This window comes from Siniperca chuatsi, linkage group LG19 (genome assembly GCF_020085105.1).
Source record: "Siniperca chuatsi isolate FFG_IHB_CAS linkage group LG19, ASM2008510v1, whole genome shotgun sequence".
Taxonomy (NCBI): domain Eukaryota; kingdom Metazoa; phylum Chordata; class Actinopteri; order Centrarchiformes; family Sinipercidae; genus Siniperca; species Siniperca chuatsi.
Window position 1 is genome coordinate 4962043 of NC_058060.1, and position 26708 is coordinate 4988750.

At 41.3% G+C, this 26708-nt stretch overlaps 1 protein-coding gene across 1 annotated transcript; it reads left to right on the top strand.

Annotated features, from left to right (window-relative positions):
* Positions 1-1484: 1484 nt before the first annotated feature.
* Positions 1485-26387, top strand: cnn3a (calponin 3, acidic a). The gene is made up of 7 exons (XM_044176483.1): positions 1485-1792; positions 22659-22780; positions 22979-23045; positions 23331-23468; positions 23585-23701; positions 24020-24166; positions 25279-26387. Exons 1-7 carry the CDS (start codon positions 1736-1738, stop codon positions 25618-25620), a joined length of 990 nt encoding a protein of 329 aa, XP_044032418.1. The 5' UTR covers positions 1485-1735; the 3' UTR covers positions 25621-26387.
* The last annotated feature ends 321 nt before the right edge of the window (positions 26388-26708 follow it).

Here is a 26708-nt window from a genome sequence, read left to right on the forward strand (position 1 = left end):
GCTGCCAGGCAGGAGGTCTAGAGGAAGACCAAAGAGGAGATTTATGGATGTAGTGAGAGAGGACATGAAGTTAATTGGTGTGAGTGAAGAGGATGCAGAGGTCAGGGTTAGATGGAGGCACGTGATTCGCTGTGGCGACCCCTGAAAGGGAACAGCCGAAAGGAAAAGAAGAAGAAGCAATGAGTTGATGATGAAGATGATTCATAAAAGTCCAAAATCTCAATGTACTGCTCACTGTAGAGTGAACCACTGACTGTCTGTTATACTGTAGCCTATAGCAAGGAGTGAATCAAGGAACAAGGGAGTGATTTCAGACACAGCCCAGTACAGTGTCATACATCCTACAAAATGGCTGGCTGTGGACCACTGCTTGACAAACTCCCACACTGCAGGTGTTGTCTACAGAAGGAAGATGACATAACTCTTAATTTGCATGTCAGTACATTTGCTATGGAGAGAGGATCTTTGCTATGTCCGCTTTGGCAACCAACTAAGGAAAACGTACATGCATTTGCATTGTAGCTACTTTTGAGAAATAAAATTACCACAGGGGTTTGAAAAGTCACTAGATCTAATCTGAAATGTGCCAATTTAGCAACAGAATTCACTGTTTCACTAGTGTGATAGAATATGGGTCCCACCCCATTTCTACTTTAGCATCTGTTCCATTAGCCTGCTTTCCACATTGTACTTAAAAGACTTCACTATATTTCAAAACCTGAAACTTACTCTTTGCAAAATTGATACTACTTACCAACAACATTTGAACACTTAAACAGCCACAGCTCACAGTTACAAATATGCTATCCAAACCCATTTGCCCATTTATAATAGGTCATAGTGTCTATCTGTTCTGACCTGTAATTCATTTCAATTTGATTTTATTTATATAGCGCTAATTCATAACAAAAGTTATCTCATTGCACTTTTCTTATAGAGCAGGTCTAGACTGTACTCTTTATAATATTATTTACAGAGACCCAACAAATCCCACCATGAGCAAGCACTTGGCGACAGTGGCAAGGAAAAGCTTTCTTTTAAGAGGCAGAAACCTCTAGTAAAACCAGACTCAATGGTGGGCGGCCATCTGCCACTGCCGTCTTAGGTTTTGAGAGAGAGAGAGAGAGAGAGAGAGAGAGAGAGAGAGAGAGAGAGAGAGAGAGAGAGAGAGAGAGAGAGGTAAGAGGAACCAAGAGGTAAGAGGATGCAAATTATCTCAGGTACAGACTCAAAGAAACAAACAGAAAGAAAAATTAAGAAAATATGATACCATTGGGGTATTGCCTCACAGTGTTGGTCATATTTCATTTAAACGCAAATTTAAATGTATAATTATAATAGTTGTATAATTCTTGTACTGGCTTACATTGCTAAAGAGTCTGTAGTCTTTCCCACTCTGCAGAGGTGAATGAAACCCCTATGTTTGTTCTTAGTATGACACATAGCCTATTTAAAGAGCATCAGGAGAGGGAGTAACCCATACAAATCGGCTGCTCTGATTGGCTGTTGTGATTACGTCAACAATTTGACGACATTTTTTGTAATCTGAGCCTGTCGGGCAAATAGTGGATTCTCTGGTACTCTTGTCTGTGAAGCCTAACGGAATACTTTCCTTCTGGTCTGGGTGTTCAAGGAGGGCAAAGCAACCGTTGCTTGATAGGAGTTTTCCGCACCAGGCTCCGTGTTACATTGTAGCTGAGGATATTAATTTCGGTTTACGCGCAAAACCAAGAAAATGACACATTTTAATAAAGGACCAGCCTACGGATTGTCTGCTGAAGTGAGAAGCAAAGTAAGTGTTCTACTGCTGTCTTTACATTTTATGTCTCAGAGGGAAAAACATCTTTTCAGATACTTTAAAAAGCTAACGAAGGCTTAGCTAACGCATGTGTATCTGTACTGTCTTCATAAACACATAGCCCGATACCTCTCGTTCTTTCTCCCATTAACTAGAGCAACACGGCGAACACCAGGTTATTCATCAAAGTGGCAGTTTAATGTCTACTTACTTATAGCAAAGGCTGCCCAAACCTTCTTTCAAGCTCGGTGTAATATAAAACTAAGAATGACAACGCGCTGCATTCGGTTAAATTAACTGCAATTCCCTTAACTGTTAACTTCAACTTAATGCCACAAAGGCAGAGGAAAGGAATGTGAGCCAAGTGTAACAGTTGAGATTTTAGCGAAAGTCTACCTGGGGGATTGGATGCAGTCTACAACAAATTAAAAGCTCCTAAACTTTGACAAAGGTTGGCCAAACCAACGTCTGCCGACCAGTAAGCGGAGTATAAATTGAATACAGACATTAAGTCGACATCACTTCTTTTCCCTCATTGATGGGAAACAAACTTTCTTTCAGGGCCCTCTTTGTTTATTGATTGGGTCACATGATGAAGTCATGGAGTTAACGTGAATTTATTTTGATAATGTAATGCACTGCGTAATGTTGTTTGTATTGTAAAGAATCTTGAATATGATAAAAATCCAAATCGAATGTATTGTTTATGTAGGGAGGAGCCGGGCCCCAGCTGGGGCTGGCTCCTGGCATATGGAGCCATGTACAATATCTACTGATACACTCACGCTGTTGTCTGTGTTTGAATATGCTGTACTGTTTTATAATCAGATTGCCACGTAGGCTAGCAGTAGTGTGATTATAGGCACTTTCTATTATTAAAATAATAATTAAGGAAACTATGCAGCAGTGCAACGGGAGGCCACACTGCAAACATGAGTCAGTTTTATTTGTTAAAATAAAGACACATAAATGAAAGGTGTCTATCAGAGTTATTATGGACAGCTGACTGTTTATGTTGTAGGAAATGTGTAGCTAATGGATGACATCATCAGAAGCAGTGCGCACAGACACAGCCTCAGCATCAAGTTCACATCATTTCGATATTAGGCTCAGAGTGCATCATTGTAGATTGACATTCGTGCATGTTCATCACATAGCCTACATTACATTATAGGTGTCAGGTCTGCCTAGAGAAGCTCATTTGAAGATAACTAAAAAAGGGCAGTTTTTGCATGTTTTTCATTAACCACAAATCGCATGTAGGCTACTTTACATGCTCACCATTTTTAAAGCATACTTTAGTTTGTGACATTTCTGAATGTTTTTCCATCACCTCAGCAGCCATGGATTGCACAGATTTCCTCATTAAATTTGGTGACTTGCTTGAGTTTGGTAATCCATCACAAGGAACAGCATGCATAAATTTGGTGACTTGCTTGAGTTTGGTAATCCATCACAAGGAACAGCATGCATTCACGTCTAAAGTGAAGTGATGTAGTATGTGCAGATTAAATTGAAAAGTCTACTTCATAACCAAGTTACATATCTTTGTAACTGTGACAACAATAAAAGCACATACAGTATGATGTACACTGTGATGTTTAGCAAACTTGGGCAAATTTCAAGCCTCTGCAAGTTGACTTTAAAGAGGAACTCCACACTAAATAACACACATACACTTAATCACATAGTTTCTTGTTGCCATATATGTAATGCTCATGGCTGGTTAGCTCTGACTACCAGCTCTACGTTGCTATCCATGTCATACTTAGCGGGGGTCAGTCAGTCTCCCCCGTGTCCCCTGACCCCCAGTGTCACATATTACCCAGCCACGAGGCTATGCCTTCTATAGTCCGTTGCTCCCAAGCCCCCAGGAACAGAGTTGGGCTGTGAAGCGATATTGCCGTAGTGGACGCACGGGGTATTGCAACTTCCGTGTTCACACTGACCCAAAAATCATTTTTAACATACACAATCATTGGAGTGGCTGTAAAAAAAAAAATAAAATAAAATAAAATAAAAAATAAATTTAAATATGACATACAAACCCCCGAAATGAAAATTGTTATCAGATTGCGCGCAAGGAAGCCCCCAGAGGCTTTTTCAGCATATGCACCCAGTGAGCAACTTTTATAGGAATGAAGAGGGCGCCGTCTTTGAACACAGTATCCAGTTCTCTTTAACCCATTATGACCTAAGGAACCCTGGGAAAACCATTGCTCCTAAAACCTGAGGGTTTTCTGAAAAACATGACAGAATTGTCAATGTTCACTAAAACCTTTATTTCTCAGCTTATGTAGCACATATAAACAAATAAAAAAAAATTGAGAGCTTAAACCTTTAACTTTAATTGGAAATTATTGCCTTTGCCATAATGTTCATTAACATTTAACTGTAACTGAAGATGTCGACGGACGTGCTTGCTCGAGTACTCTGTGTACAGCCAGTCTGCAGCCATAGACAGTGGCACCGGCATGAGCGTGAGTGCCACTCCTTGACACGGCACACTCCCTGCAAGACAGTTCTTTTCTGACAGAGTTTCTCACAGTCATGCTCAGATGTGGCTCCCTCAGGTACTGTTGGTTTAGGAGCACTCCTTGCTGTCACTGGGGTAACAAGTTCCTGTGCCAGGTCCTCCAACCACTCTTTGTAGCCACTCTTGTACTTGGCTGTGAATGTTTTTCCTCCAGCACACCTTGCAGCAATGTATGCACTGTAGCATTCTCGGAACCCATTGGCTATCGTCTGACAATGATTTAGCCTCTGGGGGCAATGGCCAATGTTTCGGGACTATTATATTCAGATAACTGATAACGGAAATCCAGGCCAAGACTTCCTCTTCCATGCGCCGGCCATTGTTTCCAATGTGAAGCTAATCTCTGGGGTTCCGAGATTGATTAAAAAGCTAAATCATTGTTAGACGATAGCCAATAGCCAATGAGTTCCGAGATTGCATTTCGGCCAATTTGTTTTTTGCTCTCCACATGGACTGCATACAACCAAATCCCGCTCAAACATGATTGGTCAATACTACTCGGACTACAAATGGACTACAAACTGAAACCAGAACGCTTTTGATAATTATAATCTTGTCCCTTGCCTACAGATTCTGCATTCTTATTCAGATATCTGTTTATAGAGATTAGCATTGTAGCATCCGACAGCCAAGAAGAAGAGCCTCATCCACCATATCTTTGAGTGGTGGTGGAATTGATAATATCCAACCATCTGATCCAGCAAATCCACACCTTTCATGTGTTTTTGGTAGTCAGAAAGGCATTCTGGCACTACAACCTTGGTTTTGTTGAGCTCTTGCTTCCTTCTCTTCACTGACCCTTTCTCAGTGGGATCATGGTAATTAGACAGTACCATGACAGTCTTGGTAGGGTAGTAGGGTATGGCTAGACCCATGACGACATGGTGAGCAAGACCCTTCTCCTGTGTCCCCTCACGCCCTGTGTAGACTTGGAAGTTTGTGACATAGCCAGTGGAGCACTGCCATGACCCACACCTTGACACCACATTTTGTTGGTTTGAGGGGGAAATACTGATGGAAGGTGAGTTCGATCCCCGGCTTCCCGCAGCCCACATGTCGAAGTGTCCTTGGGTAAAATACTGAACCCCAAATTGCTCCCGAAGGCTGTGCCATCGTTGTGAGTGTGTGTGTGTGTGTGAATGATTAGTTCCCTTCTGATAAGCAATTGGCACCTTGAATGGTAGCCTCTGCCATTAGAGTTTGTATGGGGTGAACGTGACGTAGTGTAAAGTACTTTGAGTGGTCAGAAGACTAGAAAGATGCTAAACAACAGTTTCCGAAATTAACTTTTTGACTCACCGGCCAAGGGGACTGGTAGATGAGAAAATCCCCCGGCCAAGCATATTTGAACTTAACTGAAATTAGCTGATGCTTCGTTAGGTATAACTAGCACTGAGAGAGAGGGTTAATGGCTCTGGGCATAATGTAGTCACAGACTGTCGTTTAAACTTGTGCATGAGTATGTCAAAAACTATGGGTTTGGAACTGCTGTGTCGAGAACTGTGGGGGCTCTCCGGCTCTGCAGGGTGATGTTTCTCAGTTTTCTCAAGAACTGCTCATCTAAACTACTTCACACTTGACACTGCACTTCCTTGGGTCCTCAGCAATACACCCGCCAAATGTGAAGTTGATCGGATGACGGATTGTCGAGAAAATCGAAAGACAGACAGACAGAGACTCCTTCCATTTTAATTAGATATGGAAATAAGTGGAAACAGATGACTGCAAAGAATGTAAAAATATGTTACAAAACACCACGGCATGCTTTAATACTGAAGTATACTTGATTTGCAAAAATGGCTTAAGACATGCAGAAACACTGTAAAGGTCTTTCAAAAACACAGATTTCCCTTAAAACTATTAGTATCCACTAGTCCATTTTTCTCCTTTGTTATTGGTATCCTTATAAAGTATCACAGACAGCTTGGAGCTGGATATAATCACCTGACAGAATTTGGGATTTTGAATTCCTCAATTCAAACTCTATTCTAAATCTGTCTGTAAAGTGTAATAAATGGTTTTCTTCCACAACTGCAGTCATGTAGTTCATTGAGAGAGAGTGCACATAAACAAAAGTAGGAGGACAGGCAGAGGCCCATCTGGGTTCCATTGCATAAAGTGTGATCAGTAGTCCATGCTCTTCTCTGAGCTGCATACATCACATTCATGAAATTCTTGAACAAAAACTCCATGATGAGGACCCGATCCATCGGCCCTCCAGCCCACTGCATTTCACTTTTCACTCTGCTCAGTTCGCGTCAGTGTTTTTCTTGCTTGGGTAGTAGACGTATACGTTTCAGGTACAAGCCAGTTGTGGCTTTTTCTCTAAAATATGTTTTGTGGAAAAAATAAAACCTGTGAAATAGAATGTACATTTGCACACATTACAGGATATTCTGGTATAAATGATTATTTAGATGAACAATCTTAAAGAATTTAAAGAAGTAAGTACATATCAAATTGATAACTATTGTTTTGCTTTCACAAACACTCCCAAGCTTATTAATCTAATTTTAGTTTGTGAATGGTAAACATACAGTATTTGTGAACCAGTTCTGTTATTGGCCAGGTGAAAATAAATAACCCCTTAGTGTTGGATTGGTGGGCTTTGGAACATAGTACCATGTAAAGATCATTCCAGGTTTAGCTAAGGACCTTTGTCATACTCCACTTCTCTCTCTCTCTCTGGGTGCTTTCCATTCAGCTAATGTGGTTCTCGCTAATGTGGCTCTTGGCTTTGTATTCACCAAATGGGACATCCTCGCTCACTCCAGTCATTTTGAGGAGAAAGCAGATGACTCATGACACACAACATTTCAACGGTTAAATGCATAGAAATAACTCAGTAGCATTTTAAAAGAATAACACCTGGCGCCTGATGACTGCTGCTCCAATGCTGATTATAGACCTATTGCGGTAATGGACATGAGGGAGCAAAAATACAGCTATGAGCCAAGAAAAGAAAAGCCTTTTGGCTTATGAAAAAAAAGTTGCAAAGAATGTTTTCATGATTCATTTATAATTCCAATTTTACACACATGCAATATTTTTATTTTGTCAATAAACATGAATAACGTTAGAGCCGCTGTTGGTGCTGTTATTCCTGTTTCCACCGGTAGTTTGTATAATCTACAGTATTACAATCATGCTACATTTATTAATATTACAGCAAAGCACATTCCACAACAGCCCAGCCTCGCCGCATCATATTAACTGACCTATCAATAAACAGATTCAGGCTGAAGGGGTGATGCCATCTGGTAAAAAATTTGCATCGGTGGTTCCTCTCTCTGAGCCCCTGTCGGAGCTTCCTCATCTCGTCTTCTCATCTCCCGACGAAACGCATTTAAGGGATTTGAACATCCTCAATGACAGACCATGATAAATTTTCTATCACTAAGAATCTCTAAATGTGTACTGTGATTTGTGAATATATACCGGAATCTGCAAATGTGTATTCAGAAACCATGTCTGCGTAATCAGATTTGTAAATCTGTAAAAAATCTCCAAATCCATATTCAGATTTGCAAGTGTATTGAGATTTGTAAATGTGTAGACAAATCTGTAAATGCGTAGACAAATATGTAAATATGTACTTAGATCTGTAAATGTGTAGATAAATCTGTAAATGTGTACATATAGTTATTAATGGCTGAAAAGTCTTAGGTATTTTTCTCCAAGAGCTGGAAATATTCAATTCAATTAAATTTTATTTATATAGCGCCAATTCATAACAGAAGTTATCTCATTGCGCTTTTCCTATAGAGCAGGTCTAGACCGTACTCTTTATAATATTAATTACAGAGACCCAACAAATCCCACCACGAGCAAGCATTTGGCAACAGTGCCAAGAAAAAACTTCCTTTAAGAGGCAGAAACCTTGGACAGAACCAGACTCAATGGTGGGTGGCCAACCGCCGCTGCTGTTAGGTTTTGATAAATACAGACAAGTCGTCAGTTACAACTCTTTTACAAGTCTTTTTCCAGGTAGCTGGAAGCTTTTTTCAGTAGCTATACAGCCTACATACCATCAGTCGGCAGTAGCACCCACAGAGCCTTCAGAATATGGATGCTAAATGTACTGTATGGAGTAGAGCCTGTACTTACCAAACTTGTAGGAATCAAGCTTAACTTTAAAGAGACAATTTAGGACTAAAAAGGTTATTTGTGGAAAGTGAAGAGTAAGGCTCATTTATCATGCGACACACACCTACTGACAGGAGTAACTTTTAAGAGCAGCTCTCAAGTGATCACATGATAACACATCTATGCTCAGTGGAGGAAGAGCCTATAGCCAATAGACCAATACTGTATTGTACTGTCATTCCAAAATGTATCAGAAGATGTGTGCTCTCATCTGTCTCTGTATTGTAGACATCTCCAACCCTGACAGGCTACTCTGAATCAACTTTGAGACCTCTCATAGATTTAAGAGTAATTTTAGGTCCAAATAAATATAATAAATAGCTTTTGTTGTTAGAAAGTTAGAAATTAGGAGAAAAAGTAAAGGAGTTTTACTTTTGTCTTTCGCATAAGTCCAGAATTTCACTTCCTACTCTTTGAGAAATTCCTTACCTGAAGTCAGAGCTTAACCATTGACCACATGGATTGACAGTACTTACCAAATCATTGGTTCTGAGACTGCTACTCCTGTACTCGCTGTTAACTAAAGATCTGAATGAAATCAATTTATGATAATTTTTTGTGTCTTGTGCAGCTACTGCTCATGGAGATGAGATTTTCCCGGTGCAATTAGAAATTGTTTGTATTTTACCCTTTTAGAGATGATAATTAAATAATTTAACAGCCATCTGAAAAGCAGTGCTTCACTGCCCACCCTGGCTGAAAGTTAGTTATACCTCTCATAGCCACAGATGGTCTGTGTTGTCTTGCACCTAACCACACCCAATAGTGATATCACTGACACACTTAGTAGTACACTTTACATCACTGCAGCAGGGTGAGAAGTTAAAGCACTTGGGGAAAACAAGATTTTCAGCTGCTGTTAAGTAAAGAACATAAAGAAATTCACATTTATGCAAATAAACAAATGTATAAAAGGTAAAATTGTCAACTTCAATAGACTTATGGTAAGTTGAGGCACTGGTTAAAAACTTTAGGACATTTAAACTAAAAGTTCTTGAAACATGTGATTAAGTACCTTTAGTTGTTTGACTGGGTTCAAATGTAAAGCTCCATTAAGAGATATTTTTGGACCCAACTCTGCAGCTCTGTGCAACTGTTGGCCCCTTTTAGTGCACTGTTTTGGTTTTCTTACCCACACAACATACTTGCAGACTGGAGATGAGCCCTGAGAAGACTTACATGACTGAGGCTCCATTCATGCGAAAGGGTTTAAGCTGCAAGTATACTCTTGTTGGATGGTCGAATGGCTTCAAAAACCCCTCCCCCCTACGCCTTTCTGATGTCTGATTAGAAGGGGGGCTGTTTCCAGCCATTTCTTAACCAATATTCACACCCACTTCATGCAGATATTGGCCAGCTGTGTGGAGGTGAGGAAGTAATCTGGGTTTGAACTTCTCTCTCTAGCATTCTTTTTTTCATTTGTTGAAATGAAAAACGTGGTCAGACAACATGTTGTAAGAACTAGTTGTTGTGGTGTTGTTGTTGTTGTTTCTACTACAGTTACTTGCCACCAGGTATGTTTTTGTTTAAATTTCCCCTCCCACTGATGGGAAGTACAGTCCTAATGGTTAAATGGTTGGGGCCACTTGCTGCCCCCATGTTCCTGCTCGACAACTGCTACTACAGTTGTAGTACTCTGTTACTAATACTGACATTATTTTTCCTATAGCTGTCATTCGTATTATTATTAATCTATTAATATTAACACTACAATTACATTTCTACTATTTTAAAAATTCTAGGTGGTATTTGCATTGTGCCCCCCCTTCTCTCTCAAAACCTAACACGGCAGCCCACCATTGAGTCTGGTTCTGTCCAAGGTTTCTGCCTCTTAAAGGAAGTTTTTTCTTGCCACTGTCGCCAAATGCTTGCTCATGGTGGGATTTGTTGGGTCTCTGTAAATAATATTATAAAGAGTACGGTCTAGACCTGCTCTATAGGAAAATTGCAATGAGATAACTTCTGTTATGAATTGGTGCTATATAAATAAAATTTAAGTGAATTGAATAACTTTCATTTGAATAGCATTTTATAGACTAAACAATTAATCAAAAAATGTTCATTGTTCTTTGACAGATGAATTGATAAAGAAAATAATGATTAATTGCTGCCCTAAATCTTTTCTTCTTCTCTCCTGAAATTCTGACTTGTTGCCTCTGCTTTTCTACTTGTACTCCCAGTTGATGACAGGGCTGATCTCAGCACAGTGTGTTCTATGTTCCGTTCAATTCAATTCAGTTTTTATTTATATAGCATCAATTCATAACAGAAGTCATCTCATTGTACTTTTCCTATAGAGCAGGTCTAGACCGTACTCTTTATAAGTATGTTGGATGTTTCTGAAGCTCAGAGATGGTTATACAGTGGTATGAAAAAGTGTTTGCCCCCTTCCTGATTTCTTATTTTTTTGCATGTTTGTCACACTTAAATGTTTCAGATCATCAAACAAATTTAAATATTAGTCGAAGATAACACAAGTAAACACAAAATGCAGTTTTTAAATGAAGGTTGTTATTATTAAGCGAAAACAAAATCCAAACCTACATGGCCCTGTGTGAAATAGTGATTGCCCCCTAAACTTTAATAACTGGTTGGGCCACTCTTAGCAGCAACAACTGCAATCAAGCATTTGCGATAACTTGCAATGAGTCTTTTACAGCGCTATGGAGGAATTTTGGCCCACTCATCTTTGCAGAATTGTTATAATTCAGCCACATTGGAGGGTTTTCGAGCATGAACTGCCTTTTTAAGTTCATGCCACAGCATCTCGATAGGATTCAGGTCAGGACTTTGACTAGGCCACTCCAAAGTCTTCATTTTGTTCTTCTTCAGCCATTCAGAGGTGGACTTGCTGGTGTGTTTTGGATCATTGTCCTGCTGCAGAACCCAAGTTCGCTTCAGCTTGAGGTCACGAACAGATGGCCGGACATTCTCCTTCAGGAGCAGCAAAACAGCCCCAGACCGTCACACTACCACCACCATATTTTACTGTTAGTATGATGTTCTTTTTATGAAATGTGGTGTTACTTTTACGCCAGATGTAATGGGACACACACCTTCCAAAAAGTTCAACTTTTGTCTCGTCAGTCCACAGAGTATTTTCCCAAAAGTCTTAGGGATCATCAAGATGTTTTCTGGCAAAAATGAGATGAGCCTTAATGTTCTTTTTGCTCAGCACTGGTTTTCGTCTTGGAACTCTGCCATGCACGCCATTTTTGCCCAGTCACTTTCTTATGGTGGAGTCATGAACATTGACCTTAATTGAGGCAGGTGCGGCCTGCAGTTCTTTGGATGTTGTTGTAGTGTCTTTTGTGACCTCTTGGAGGAGTTGTCGCTGCACTCTTGGGGTAATTTTGGTCGGCCGGCCACCACTGTTCCATGTTTTTGCCATTTGTGGATAATGGCTCTCACTGTGGTTCGCCGGAGTCCCAAAGCTTTAGAAATGGCTTTATAACATTTTCCAGTCTGATAGATCTCAATTACTTTCTTTCTCATTTTTTCCTGAATTTCTTTGGATCTCAGCATGATGTCTAGCTTTTGAAGATCTTATGGTCTACTTCCCTTTGTCAGGCAGGTCCTATTTAAGTGATTTCTTGATTGAGAACAGGTGTGGCAGTAATCAGGCCTGGGTGTGACTAGAGAAATTGAACTCAGGTGTGATAAACCAGTTAAGTTTTAATAGGATGGGCAATCACTTTTTCATACAGGGCCATGTAGGTTTGGATTTTGTTTTCCCTTAATAATAACAACCTTCATTTAAAAAGTGCATTTTGTGTTTACTTGAGTTATCTTTGACTAATATTTAAATTTGTTTGATGATCTGAAACATTAAAGTGTGACAAACATGCAAAAAAATAAAGAAATCAGGAAGGGGGCAAACACTTTTTCACACCACTGTATATTAATGAATAGCAACCTCTGTTTGCTCAGCCTTTGCTCAGTACTCGGTCATGTGTATAATCAGTTTCATGCTAATTAATTTAAATTAGATGATTTTGTTTTTATCCCTGGTTGGACCATGTATAGCTGAATTCCTGACGGAAACCGGTTCACACTACATAACCCCTAATTGTGCATTTTTATGAGTGTGTTGGACAGTACCAGTGGCTTCACGGAGACTATTTTCCACATGTGTGCAATTTTGTGCTCTCATCAGGAAATGTTTTTGGGTATGTAGATGAAATGGGGATGTCTGGTCTTTGTCTGGTTTTCACTTCCAGATTTTCCCCCCAGAAGCTGAGTTTAATAGACCCATCAAGAGTATTAGATCAATTTTTCCAATACCTGGCTTTTTTCTGAGAGTCCTTGGCAGTCTTCCTCGAAAATAACTGCTTGGAGAAGCGAAGAGAGAAAATATCTTCCCTCCACAGACACAAAACGCCTCACATTAATTCCTAAATGACACAGCTTTCAGCCCTGATTGAATAATATCAATAATGTATGAAAGATGTGGAACATTATAAGGTTTGTTGAAAAGCTGATGCTAAACTGCATCGCTGGGTTTAATTTAATTTATTTAAAGAAGCAGTTGAAGGACTTTGAATGGGTTAATAAGAGGGAAAGGGATGAAGGATGCAAAATATACTATAAGTTGGGAGCTAAACTTCATAGCTGGTTTAACTTTGAATGAAGAAGCAACTGAAGGAGTATAAAGAGTTGGGAAAGGGTTTAATTAGTATAATTGGGATTTAAACGAATAAAAGTCAAAATGTAAGAAATATGTGAAACATGTTAAGGTTTGAATGGAGTTTTCTAGCTGAAACTATGAATGAGCAGATATAAGTTGGAAAAAAGTTGTAGAATGGAGTATGAAGAGTTGGAAAAGTGGGAAATAGTATGAAAGATGTGGAGCATTTTAAGGTTTGAATAGTTTCTTGCTGAAAGTATGAATAAGTAGATAAACCTTGAAAAATGCTTGAAAAATTGTGAAAAATGTCCAAGACCTGTATCTGTGTGTCAAACTGACCTAATTAGCTCATCTTAATCAGCTGTATCCCCAGGTGCAGTCATAGGTTGCCATGGGAAGCAGCAGTAGGCTTCACATTGTAAAGGGGGTAGTAGTAGTGAAGTTAGAAGAAGTAGTAGTGAAGGTGGTAGTAGTGGTGAAAGTAGTAATAGTAGTGAAGGTAGTAGTAGTAGTAGTAGTGAAATTAGCAGAAATAGTATTAAAGGTGGTAGTAGTAGTGACGTGGTGGTAGTAGTATTAGTAGTAGTTAACTACTACTAGTTAACAGTAGTAGTGAAGTTCGCAGTAGTAGTAGTAGTAGTGAAGTTAGCAATAGTAGTGGTAAAGGTGGTGGTAGTACTAGTAAAGGTGGTAGTAGTGGTGAAATTGATAGTAGTAGTTGTGGAGGTGGTAAGGTGGAGGTGGTAGTAGTAGTGAAGGTGGTAAGAGTAGTAGTAGTAGTGAAGTGAAGTTTGCAGTAGTAGTAGTGAAGGTGGTAAGAGTAGTAGTAGTGGTAGTAATAGTGGTGAAGGTGGTGGTGGTAGTAGTGAAGGTAGTAGTTGGAGGTACTGTAGTAGTAGTAGTAGTGGAGGTAATAGTAGTACTGGAGGTATCAGTAGTAGTGAAGGTGGTGGTATTGAAGGTAGTAGTAGTGGAGGTGGTAGTAGTAGTGGTAAAGGTGGTGGTGGTAGTAGTAGCAGCAGTCGTGGTACTACTGCAACTATTACTACTTTTGAAGGTGGTGGTAGTACTAGTAAAGGTGGTGGTAAAGGTGGTAGTAGTGGAAGTAATAGTAGTAGTAGTAGTGGTAGTAAAGTTGGCAGTAGTGGTGAAGGTATTAGTAGTGGTTAAGGTAGTAGTAGTTGTGAAGGTAGTGGTGGAGGTAGTAGTAGTGAAGGTGGTAAGAGTAGTAGTAGTAGTGAAGTGAAGTTTGCAGTAGTAGTAGTGAAGGTGGTAAGAGTAATAGTGGTGAAGGTGGTGGTGGTAGTAGTGAAGGTAGTAGTTGGAGGTACTGTAGTAGTAGTAGTTGTAGTAGTGAAGGTAATAGTAGTAGTGAAGGTGGTGGTATTGAAAGGTAGTAGTGAAGGTAGTAGTGGAGGTGGTAGTAGTAGTGGTAAAGGTGGTAGTCATAGTAAAGGTGGTAGTAGTGGTGAATGTAGTAGTTGTAAAGGTAGTAGTAGTGGTAGTAGTAGTAGTCGTGGTACTACTAGTAGCGGTAGTAGTAGTTTTGAAGGTGGTGGTGGTGGTAGTACTAGTAAAGTTGGTAGTAGTGTGAAAGTAGTAGTGGTAAAGGTGGTAGTAGTAGTGGTGGTAAAGGTGGTAGTAGTAGAGGCAGTAGTAGTGGAAGTAAAGCTGGCAGTAGTGGTGAAGGTAGTAGTAGTCCAAAACTGGGATCTGATTCCACAGGAGAGGAGCTTGATAACTGAAGGCTCTGGCTCCCATTCTACTTTTGGAGACTCTAGGAACCACAAGTAACTCTGCATTCTGGGAGCGCAGTGTTCTAGTCTGATAATATGGTATTATGAGATCTTTAAGATACGATGGTGCCTGACGGAATTGGAATAAGGAATTGCAGTAGTCAAGCCTAGAAGTAACAAATGCATGCACTAATTTTTTGGCATAATTTTGAGACCAGATGTGCCTGATTTTTGCAATATTACGTAGATGAAAAAAGGCAGTCCTTGAAGTTTGTTTCATGTGGGAGTTAAAGGATAAATCCTGACCAAAGATAGCTCCAAGGTTTCTTACGGTGCTGCTGGAGGCCAGGACAATGCCATCTAGAGTAACTATATCATTAGATAATGTGTCTCGGCGGTGTTTTGGGCCAAGTACAATAACTTCAATTTTGTCTGAGTTTAACATCAGAAAATTGCAGGTCATCCAGGTCTTTATTTCCTTAAGGCATGCTTGAAGTTTAGTTAACTGGTTAGTTTCATCTGGCTTGATCGATAGATATAATTGGGTATCATCTGCATAGCAATGAAAGTTTATGGAGTGCTTCATAATAATACTGCCTAGTGGAACCATATATAAGGTGAATAGAATCGGTCCAAGCACAGAATCTTGTGGAACTCCGTGACTAACTTTGGCGTGCATGGAGGACTCACCGTTAACATGTACAAACTGAGATCGATCTGATAGATAGGATTTAAACCAGCTTAGTGCGGTTCCTGTAATGCCAATTACATGTTCCAGTCTCTGTAATAGGATGTGATGGTCAATGGTGTCGAATGCAGCACTAAGATCTAACAAGAGTACAGAGACGAGTCCATTGTCTGATGCAATTAAAAGGTAATTTGTCATTTTCACCAGTGCTGTCTCTGTGCTATGATGCACTCTAAATCCTGACTGAAAATCCTCCAATAAACTATTGTTAATTAGTAAGTCACACAACTGATTGGCGACTGTTTTCTCAAGGATCTTAGAGAGAAAGGGAAGGTTAGATATAGGTCTATAGTTGGCTAAAACCCCTGGATCAAGAGTGGGCTTTTTAAGAAGCAGTTTAATTACAGCTACTTTAAAGGAGCCTGTTAATAAAGACAGATTGATCATATCCAGTAACAAAGTGCTAACTAAGGGTAAAACATCTTTTAAGCAGCCTAGTTGGAATGGGGTCTAAGAGACAAGTTGATGGCTTAGATGAATTAATCGTCAAAGTTAGTTGAAGAAGGTCGATAGGAGCAACGCTGTCAAAATATATATCAGGTTTTACACCTGATATCAGGTTTTGTTTCTAAGGTTCCTGTGTTTGAAGACAAGTCGGACTTGATGAATTTTTTCTCTGATAGTTAAAATTTTATTATTAAAGAAGCTCATGGAGTCGTTGCTACTGAGAGCTATATGAATACATGGTTCAATAGAGCTGTGATTCTCTGTCAGGCTACAGTGCTGAAAAGAAACCTGGGGTTGTTTTTATTTTCCTATATTAATGATGAGTAGTAAGCTGCTCTGGCATTATGGATGGCCTTCCTATATGTTTTAAGACTATCTTGCCAGACTAAATGGGATTCTTCCAGGTTGTTGGAACGTCATTTTCTTTCAAGTCTTCGTGATGTTTGCTTTAATTTGTGGGTTTGGGGGTTATACCATGGAGCTAACCTTCTTTGTTTTATTATCTTCTTTTTTAGAGGAGCGATAGAATCGAGTGTCGTTCACAGTGAGTCTGCAGCGCTATCAACTAGATTGTCAATTTGGGAGGGGCTGTGATTTGCAAAGCCCACAAAGCCCACATCGTTTGCTGGACACCACCTCGACAGCCAGCGGCGGAATGAAGACATGCAGCTAAACATGTCATCACTGGTCAGGTTTGGCAGGGTTAGAGTCTGACATTGTCTTTGCATACGTACACACCGACTCAACATTAACTTTAATGACCTTCGATTGGCGTAATCAGAAGTCGTTACCGCCGATGTGAATAACAATCTTATCTTTATCCTAGCAGTTTTAAGTAGGATTCAACGTCGCCCGCTCTAGCCCCAGGAATACATTTGACTATGGTCGCTGGTGTCGCTAACTGCCAATAATCAGAGTTGGTTTCTCAGCGGGTGTGTCGCTGAGTGGGGAGAACTTATTAGAAACGTGAACAGGTTGGTGGTGAATTGTGGGCTTCTGCTTAGGGCTATGCTTCCTTTGGACAGTCACCCAGCCTCCCTGGTTTCCCTGCCGGGAGATGGCTAACAGAAGCTACCTCTGGTCGGTCCGCACTGGCTACTGGGGGCTGGCTAACTGCAGCAGGTAATGATTGAGTTCCCATGGTGCGGAACCGCGTTTCCAATGCTACAAAAAAACTACATTTATTACATGTACCATTATCACTAAAGGAGGCAGAGGAATAGCTAAACATTTGACACACCAAGCAAGAGAGAGCAGGAGAGTGAGAGGGAGAGAGAGAAGCCATCACTAGTTGCTAAGCTAAAGAACGATGGCTAGCAAAACTGATTAGCGTGTAAACTGTGGGATTAGCGAGAAAGTCGTTAAAAGAAGGAAGGAGAGAGCTATGAGTGCTTGAGCAGAATTAGTGTAAGTTTATAGCAGAGAGTTAATCACTATAATGAACAATCAAACAAAATTTAACTGTGATGAGCTAGAGCAGCAGAAATACGCTACTAGTAAAACACAAACACCGGTGACCGGAAATGACAGAATACGCTTAGCGCAGCACATCAGCACATCAGACAGATCAGTGGGAGTGCCACGCATCACAGCTTCCTCAAAGGTACTGAAGGTAGTAGTAGTGAAGATGGTAGTAGTGAAGGTAGTGGTAGTAGTACTGAAGGTAGTAGTAGTGAAGGTAGGATTACAAGTACCTGGGAGTACACATGGACAATAAACTGGACTGGGCTAAGAACACTCAAGCGCTTTACAGGAAGGGCCAGAGCTGCCTCTATTTTCTGAGGAGGCTGAGGTCCTTCAACATCTGCCGGACAATGCTGAGGATGTTTTATGAGTCTGTGGTTGCCAGTGCTATCATGTATGCTGTTGCATGCTGGGGCAGCAGGCTGAGGGTAGCGGATGATAACAAACTGATCTGTAAGGCCAGTGACATTGTGGGGGTGGAGCTTGACTCTGTCGGTGGTGTCAGAGAGGAGGAAGCTGGCCAAACTACATGCCATCTTGGACAGTGTCTCCCACCCGCTCCATGACGTGCTGGTCAAACAAAAGAGTACCTTAGATTAAAATTGATCAAGATGGCGGCGTGTGTACATCGCAAGACTCAGTGTCTCTCCAGTTACATGGCTACACAGCGGCATACTGGACAGTGCTATTGGGCTAGCTGGACGGCACACACTCCAGGCAGATAGGACGGCAGATGAATCCAGTAACACCAGAGGGGAGGATTGTGCATTTACGTTAACAAAGCTTGGTGCACGAACTCTGTTATTGTTAGGAGACACTGCTCTGCTAACCTAGAGTTTCTCATGGTTAAATGTAGACCATTTTATCTGCCACGGAAGTTCACTTCCACCATTATAACGGCAGCTTATATTCCTCCGGATGCTGATGCCAAGCTTGCTATGAGCGAACTTCATGCGGCCATCAGTAAACAACAGACTGCTCACCCGGAGGCTGCATTTATTCTTGCGGGAGATTTTAATCACTTAAACTTAAGGGCAGTGCTCCCCAAATTTCACCAGTATGTTTCCTGTCACACCAGTGGAAACAAAACTCTGGACCATGTCTACACAAACATGGCTGAGGCTTATGCCGTGACCCCCTACCACACCTGGGTTAATCTGATCACCTTTCTTTGTTCCTCACCCCCAAGTATTCACCTCTCATCAGTCGTGTGAAGCCATCAGTGAGGATCATCAAAGTATGGCCAGCGGGGTAGACTCCACACTCCTGGACAGGTTTCAACACACAGACTAGAGTATATTTGCCTCTCAGGCCACCTGTGGCTCTCATATGGGCATAGACTGCTACACCTCCTCTGTACTGGACTACATCAACGTCACCATAGACAGTGTTACAACTCAGAAGCAGATCACCACATACCCAAATCAGAAGCCATGGATGAACAAGGAGGTGCGCCTCCTGTTGAAGGCACGCAACACTGCCTTCAGATCAGGTGATGCACAGGCCTACAGAATTTCCAGGGCAAATCTAAAGCATCAAAAAGGCCAAGCACTGCTACAAGCTTAAGTTAGAGGAGCACTTTTCCAACTCTGACCCTCGACGCATGTGGCAGGGCATTCGGGGCATCAGCAAATACAAACCCAGACACTCCACCCCTGTAGCCACAGATGTCTCCTTCCTGAATGAGCTTAACGACTTTGATGCTCGCTTCGAGAGAGACAAGAGGGAAACTGCCACCAAGCTCACACCCTCAGCTGACCACCCGACCATCACACTCACCTCCACAGATGTCTAAACTGCGCTGAGCCGGATCAACGCGCGCAAGGCTTCTGGACCAGACGACATCCCCGGTAGCATACTCAAGGTATGTGCAGAGCAGTTTGCTGGGGTTTTTACGGATATTTTCAACCTGTCCCTCGCCCAAGCAGCTGTGCCAGCATGCTTTAAATCCACCTCCATTGTGCCAGTGCGGAAACACTCAAGTTCAACATACCTGAACGACTACCGCCCTGTAGCACTCACACCCATTGTTATCAAGTGCTTTGAGCGACTGGTCCTGGCACACCTAAAGGACTTCCTCCCATCCACACTGGACCCATACCAGTTTGCCTACCGCAGCAATAGGAGCACAGAGGATACAGTCTCCATGGCACTGCACTCTCTACATACACACTTAGACAATAAGAACACTTATGCACAAATGCTGTTTGTTGACTTCAGCTCTGCATTTAACACTGTCATCCCTTCCAAGTTAATCACCAAACTTGGAAACCTGGGCATTAACACCTCCATTTTCAATTGGATTATGGACTTCCTGACAAACAGACCTCAGCTTGTTAGGTCAGGCCACCACTGCTCCACCACCATCACACTCAACACTGGCGTACCACAGGGCTGTGTGCTGAGCCCCTTCCTCTATTTCCTCTTCACACTTGACTGCAGGCCTGTGCATGGATCTAACGCCATCATCAAGTTTGCAGATGATACTACAGTGATTGGTCTCATCAGCAACTGCCTACAGGGAGGAGGTCCAGCACCTGGCCACATGGTGCTCAGACAATAACTTGCTCCTTAACACCTCCAAGACAAAGGAGCTCATCGTGGACTTCAGGAAGGAGAGAAGAGGCACACATGACCCCATCCACATTAACGGGATTGCTGTTGAGCGTGTCTCCAGCTTCAAGTTCCTGGGTACCCATATTTCGGAGAACCTGTCCTGGACCACCAACACCTCCTGCCTGGTCAAGAAGGATCACCAGCGCCTCTTCTTCCTGAGGACACTGAAGAAGAACATACTGTTCTCAGCTATCCTGGTGAACTTCTATTACTGCACAGTAGAGAGCAATCTAACCAATTGTGTCACATTATCACCACACTGTCTGGTATGGAAACTGCTCTGCTGCAGAGCGCAAGGCACTGGTGCGGGTGGTGAAAACTGCCCAGCGCATCACAGGGACTTCACTTCCAGCCATTGAGGACATCCAGAGGAAACACTGTCTGCGTCGAGCTTGCAGAATTCTTAAGGACTCCTCTCACCCCGCCCAGAGACTGTTCTCTCCCCTCAGGTGCCTCCGGTCAAGGACCAGCAGACTGAGAAACCGCTTTTTCCCAGAGCTGTCTTCCTACTGAACTCTGCCCACCGCTGATTCCACTGTCCCCTCATACAGTGGTGTGAAAAAGTGTTTGCCCCCTTCCTGATTTCTTATTTTTTTGCATGTTTGTCACACTTAAATGTTTCAGATCATCAAACAAATTTAAATATTAGTCGAAGATAACACAAGTAAACACAAAATGCAGTTTTTAAATGAAGGTTGTTATTATCAAGGGAAAACAAAATCCAAACCTACATGGCCCTGTGTGAAATAGTGATTGCCCTCCTATTAAAACATAACTTAACTGGTTTATCACACCTGAGTTCAATTTCTCTAGCCACACCCAGGCCTGATTACTGCCACACCTGTTCTCAATCAAGAAATCACTTAAATAGGACCTGCTTGACAAAGTGAAGTAGACCAAAAGATCTTCAAAAGCTAGACAACATGCCGAGATCCAAAGAAATTTAGGAACAAATGAGAAAGAAAGTAATTGAGATCTCTGACTGGAAAATGTTATAAAGCCATTTCTAAAGCTTTGGGACCGAAAAGTGGTCCAAATTTTCGTTGAACACCGTTGCCATGGTAACGTATCATTCGCCATGAAAAACTAAGCTGTTATTGAGGCACCGAGGATGCTTGAAATCTCTTGGCATGTCATGTTCGTTGTCTGAAATGGGTCGCTAGCTTGGATATGGCAAAATGGTTCAATAGTGCCCCCTACAAACTTTCAACGAGCAGCCCTCGCACTACCTTTCACCTAGATGTACGAAATTTGGGAGGCAGATGTATCATCTCTAGTCTAAACACAAAAGGAAGTCAGCCATTTTGAATTTCCTGTGCAAATGTAGGGTATTTTTCGCCATGTATAGGCTCCGTACTTTAATCAACTCCTCCTAGAGAAGTAATCAGATCGACTTCAAATTTGGGCAGTCCAATCTAAAGACCTTCACAATCAAACATTCTTCTAAGTTTAAGTATAAGTTGAATGGTGTGTCCGTGGTGTGGCGTCGAAATTTCCATGTTTCGATGTCCGAATTTAGTAACAGTGCTACCTGGTTCGATGTCTGGAAATTAGTAACTGCTACCTCAGCTCCACAGCATTAGATCTTCTCCAAATTTCACGTTTGATGATAGTCCTGGCCTGGGGATATCTACATGCAAATTCGTATTTATGATCATCGCGCCACCTACTGGCAACAGAAAATAAGCCTTGTGTGACAATAAAACAGTGTAGTCCCTCATTTGTCCAGGAATGTTCCATCGTAGTCATTTGGACACTGTTTTCAGAATCGAGACGTTTCGGCTCCCATCCGGAAGCCGATTGGACATTCTCAATTGTGAAAAATGGTATGAGAACTAAATGAGAAATTTAAGCTAATCTGTGTTATTTAAGCCCTGCCCTCAGGAAGGAGTCTTCCTGAGTTTCTGCTGTTTAACCTGCCTAGTTTCACCTGAAACTGCCCTTCTTTTGTTTCCATGATGCCCCAGTAATCAGTAATCAGGCCTATTGTTTTCTGGCTGCACCTCCCTCATCACTGTTAAGTACCTGATTAGCATATGATTGGCTTGACCATGGTGTTAATACACTGTGGTAAACGGTTGGCAAGTTGAATCTCAGACCACCATTTCTGTTCAAAGAGGGGTTCTCTTTTTTCACAAAAATGGCTTCTTTGACTCTTCTTTCAAACCAACTCTAGAAACTCTTTCAAACCAACTCTAGAGTTTTGTGACTACGATTGAAACCTTTTCTACCTTGTGTGACAATCATTTTTTGATTTACACGAAATGTTCATGGTGTGGTTTAATGTATAATTAGTGGGTGTTGTCTAGAGCCACATAGTGGACACAGAAAGTGACATTTATCTCCTTCATGCAGTGGCCAAAACACACGACAATTCAGAGCTGTGTCGACCAACCTCCAGGAATGACTGATGCGGCACGCCCTGACGTGCGGGAAGGGGCGAGGGCTCGATCATCGCTGCTTGCAGCTTTAATTCCTATTGATATTTATAGATTTTTCAAAAATGGAATGCAGACATAACATGATGTCTTATCTTTCAGATTGCTCAGAAATATGACCCACAAAAGGAGGAGGAGCTCCGCTTCTGGATCGAGGAGGTAACAGGAATGTCTATTGGCGAGAACTTCCAGAAAGGCTTGAAGGATGGAGTCATCCTCTGCGAGTAAGTTGTGTGTGTGTGTGTGTGTGTGTGTGTGTGTGTGTGTGTGTGTGTGTGAACTCAGCAGTTATTGCTGCAGGGAATGCTAACACAGCAAGGATCTAACGTTTGTGAAGGCAGAACTTGTAATAGAATGTATCCTCCATAGTTGATAGATCAAATTATGTTCTGATACATGTTGTATTTTCCTTCCTCTCCTAGGCTAATTAATAAGCTGCAACCTGGTTCAGTAAAGAAAATCAACCTTACACAGCTGAACTGGCACAAGGTAAGACCTGTTTTGACCTGGAAACAGTGCAGGGCTTTCACATCATCTGCTGATAACAAAAAGTAATTTAAAGAAAGCCTCTCAGAAGTCAGCATCATAAAGAGGACATTCAGCTCCTTTAAGTTACAGCATGTCAGGCTTTGAGGAGTGCACTCATTCATGAAGCTTTCACCACTTTTTACTATCAGCTTTATTTGTGCTGTTATTGCTTCCTCCTGCTTTTGTGGGAGTCCCTGTCCCAAATGCCATCACTCCTCTTTTTTCTTTTTTCGTTGCTCTCTGCAGCTGGAAAACCTTGGGAATTTCATCAAAGCTATCCTGGCCTATGGCCTAAAGCCCAATGACATCTTTGAGGCCAATGACCTGTTTGAAAATGGGAATGTGACTCAAGTCCAGACCACACTGCTTGCACTGGCCAGCATGGTGAGTGAACACACAGTACAGAGGGTCATTGTCTACTGAGGAGCATATTTTCTATTGTTATAGGAAACAAATCTAATTTCTCATCAGTCCTTTGATCAGCATGTCCTCTCTGTTAGGCAAAGACCAAAGGTATGGACACAAAGATTGATATTGGGGTGAAATATGCAGACAAACAAGCTCGACATTTTGAGGATGAGAAGATCAAGGCCGGTCAGTGTGTCATTGGACTGCAGGTAACTATGACTGATGATTTAGCTGTTCCTAAGGCCAGCGAATGAACTGATATCTTTAGGCTGATGTCACTGAAAGCTTATGTTTTGTTTGTAGCTTTCAATATAACCACTTTAGCACCAGAGGAATAAATAGATTCAGCATTTTCTCCTTTTATTTCTCCTGCAGTGAAACAGGGATACATTGCTGCCTTTAAATAAATAAACAGTTCCTCCAAAACTTAAATAACCTTCAGCTAAATTTATCGATGGTTCATTTTAGAGTTAAACTGATATGTAATTGGATTTGATGAAATCCTGTCACTGGCCTTTTGTCCTCAGATGGGGACAAACAAGTGTGCGAGTCAGGCTGGAATGACTGCTTATGGAACCCGAAGACATCTGTATGATCCAAAGACTCAGACTGACAAACCCTACGACCAGACCACCATCAGCCTGCAAATGGGAACCAACAAAGGAGCAAGCCAAGTTAAAACCCACTCCTATTTCAATGCTGATCTTTTTATTTTCAACATATCCTTAGAGGAGACCAAAACCAACAATTTAATACTCAATATGACCAACAAATATTTTCTATATATCCAAAGCCTGATAGAGCTTGAGGACACAGTTCCATGTTCACTGCTTAGTTGCCATCTTGAAATGATAAAGCCACATTCTTTATCGTGGAACATGGCACTGCAGTATTTATACAGGTCATTTTACCTGCCTTGATCGTTAAATATGGTAGATTTCACCTGGTGAAACAGCTATATCTGGAAGATTATTTAAAAGGTCATTTCACCCAAATTATACAGCAAAAATGTTCTCACCTAATTCAGTTAAACACTAATCTACCAGGAATGTGCTCTTGCATGTAAGTGATTGGCCACTCCAGCAACTTTCGGGGTTGATGTTGACTTGCACTGGATCAAAAGTTGAGCCAGTTTCAAAGTTTTTGGCAGACAACCCTGCTTTTTTTGCCAGAGCCTCCTGTGTTAGTACACCTGCTCCTTCACCAGACTGGCCTCATTCAAATGAATGAGACGGCTGGGGTTTTTTTACAGTGAACATGGCCTAACAGGGACACTGTTCCGGGGAAGAGACGTTGCTGTTGAAATTTTGTTATGTAATTTTTCAAAGGTGTGAGCAGCACAAATTTAAATTCCATTTACCTCTCTTGTATTGGGTTGAAGGCAGAAATCTCAGAGACATATATCTCAAAACCTGAACACATAAAATCCAAACTGATTTCATAGATAGATACCGGTAGAGGGAAGTGAGGGTGAGCTTGTTGCAATGATGATTTACGATGTTATGATGTAAACTGATTATTTAAATTGTAAAATTTTTTCAAAAGGTGTGGAATAATGTGACATTACCTCCTAAAAATAATTTTTAATCACTAATCTTGATCGATATGAATGACAGATAATCCATTATTGATGAATAATAAAACATCCCTAGAGTGGGAACTTTCTTTAAATGCGTTTGTCCACAGGAATTTGTCCAATTAGAACAGAGCATTCGATACAAGGCGAGTACATGTATACTACCTTTATCATGCTGTAAAGTTTCTGCTGCATTGTGGTTTCCTGCAGGCGGGCATGTCAGCCCCTGGTACCCGCAGGGACATCTTTGACCAGAAGGTGGCGCTGCAGCCACTGGACAACTCCACCATCTCCCTCCAGATGGGCACCAACAAGGTGGCGTCTCAGAGGGGTATGAGTGTGTACGGCCTGGGACGACAGGTCTACGACCCCAAGTACTGTGCCCCCTCAACAGAGCCGGTCATCCACACTAACGGCAGCCAGGGCACCGGCACCAATGGCTCAGAGATCAGCGACAGTGACTATCAGGCAGAGTTCCAAGAGGATGAGTACCATGGAGGTTACCATGACAATTACAGCTCCCATTACAATGATCAGGGCATTGACTATTAGTGGAGACCTCCACCTCCAGAGCAGTATTAATCTATATTTTATCAACTTCACAACAGAGCAAGTCTTGCTATTCTCACTAGTCTTTTTTTTCCCTCTTGAAGCATAAAATGAAATGTTGCCTTGAGTGCTTTCCTTTTTCACCTAGACTTTTTGATGTGAGCAGCAAAGGTTGTAAGAAGTTGCAGTAGCATAGAATAATGAGATACAGTGATGAAAATGTTTTTAAGGGTTCTTTTTAATACCAACTTTTTAAAAGATGTCTTAATGATGGAACACTGAAGTAGTGATAATTTGGTGGACCGATGGTGAAGCAGCTGCATTCCAGCTTTTGTATTCCTGAACTGAAACTGTGCTGAATGATCCATGTGAAATTGGAATTGTGGAATTCCCATGTGAAGTCCTCAACAATAGGCTGATTTATGTGCCTATCTCCCCTCTGTGTTCTGTCTGTATTCATACACCCAGCCACAGTTTATGATACTGGTATTCCTTACATTCTTTAATACATTTAATCACTAGATAGTTTTTTTTTTCTTCTTATAATTATGATCATGATGGCTATTCAGATGTGCAGATGACCATTCCCAAGCTGACTCTTATTTTACAGCTAGGCTTCCTCGTTCCATTATATGACATATATTTTCATATTGTTCCCCTTGTATTCCCAAACTGTATTTATTGCATTGGCTCTCATTGTAAAACTGTCCACTGTTATATGGTTCGTAAAGAAAATGGTATGTTATAAATAAAGCCTTAAAATTCTTCAATTCTGGAAGCCTGTCTGCACACTATTGTTATAAACATATCACCTGCCCAGCCATATTGGCAGAAGGGGCTGCTACATTCATTGCTATAGTTTCAAGTGTTGACTTACAGTAAGAACATAGTCATTCATGCTGCAGTCCTTATGGAGTGGAAAGATTAAAGCTCTGAGACAGGAGTGTATAGTTCTGAGGTCATTAATTTGACGTTAGTTGATTCATAGTAACCAGCAGTATCGTGGAGGCTTGTAAGAAAATGTCAATAGCACTCATACTGATATTTCTAGAAATGACAAGGGAATCAAATGTATTGCCTGACTAATTTAA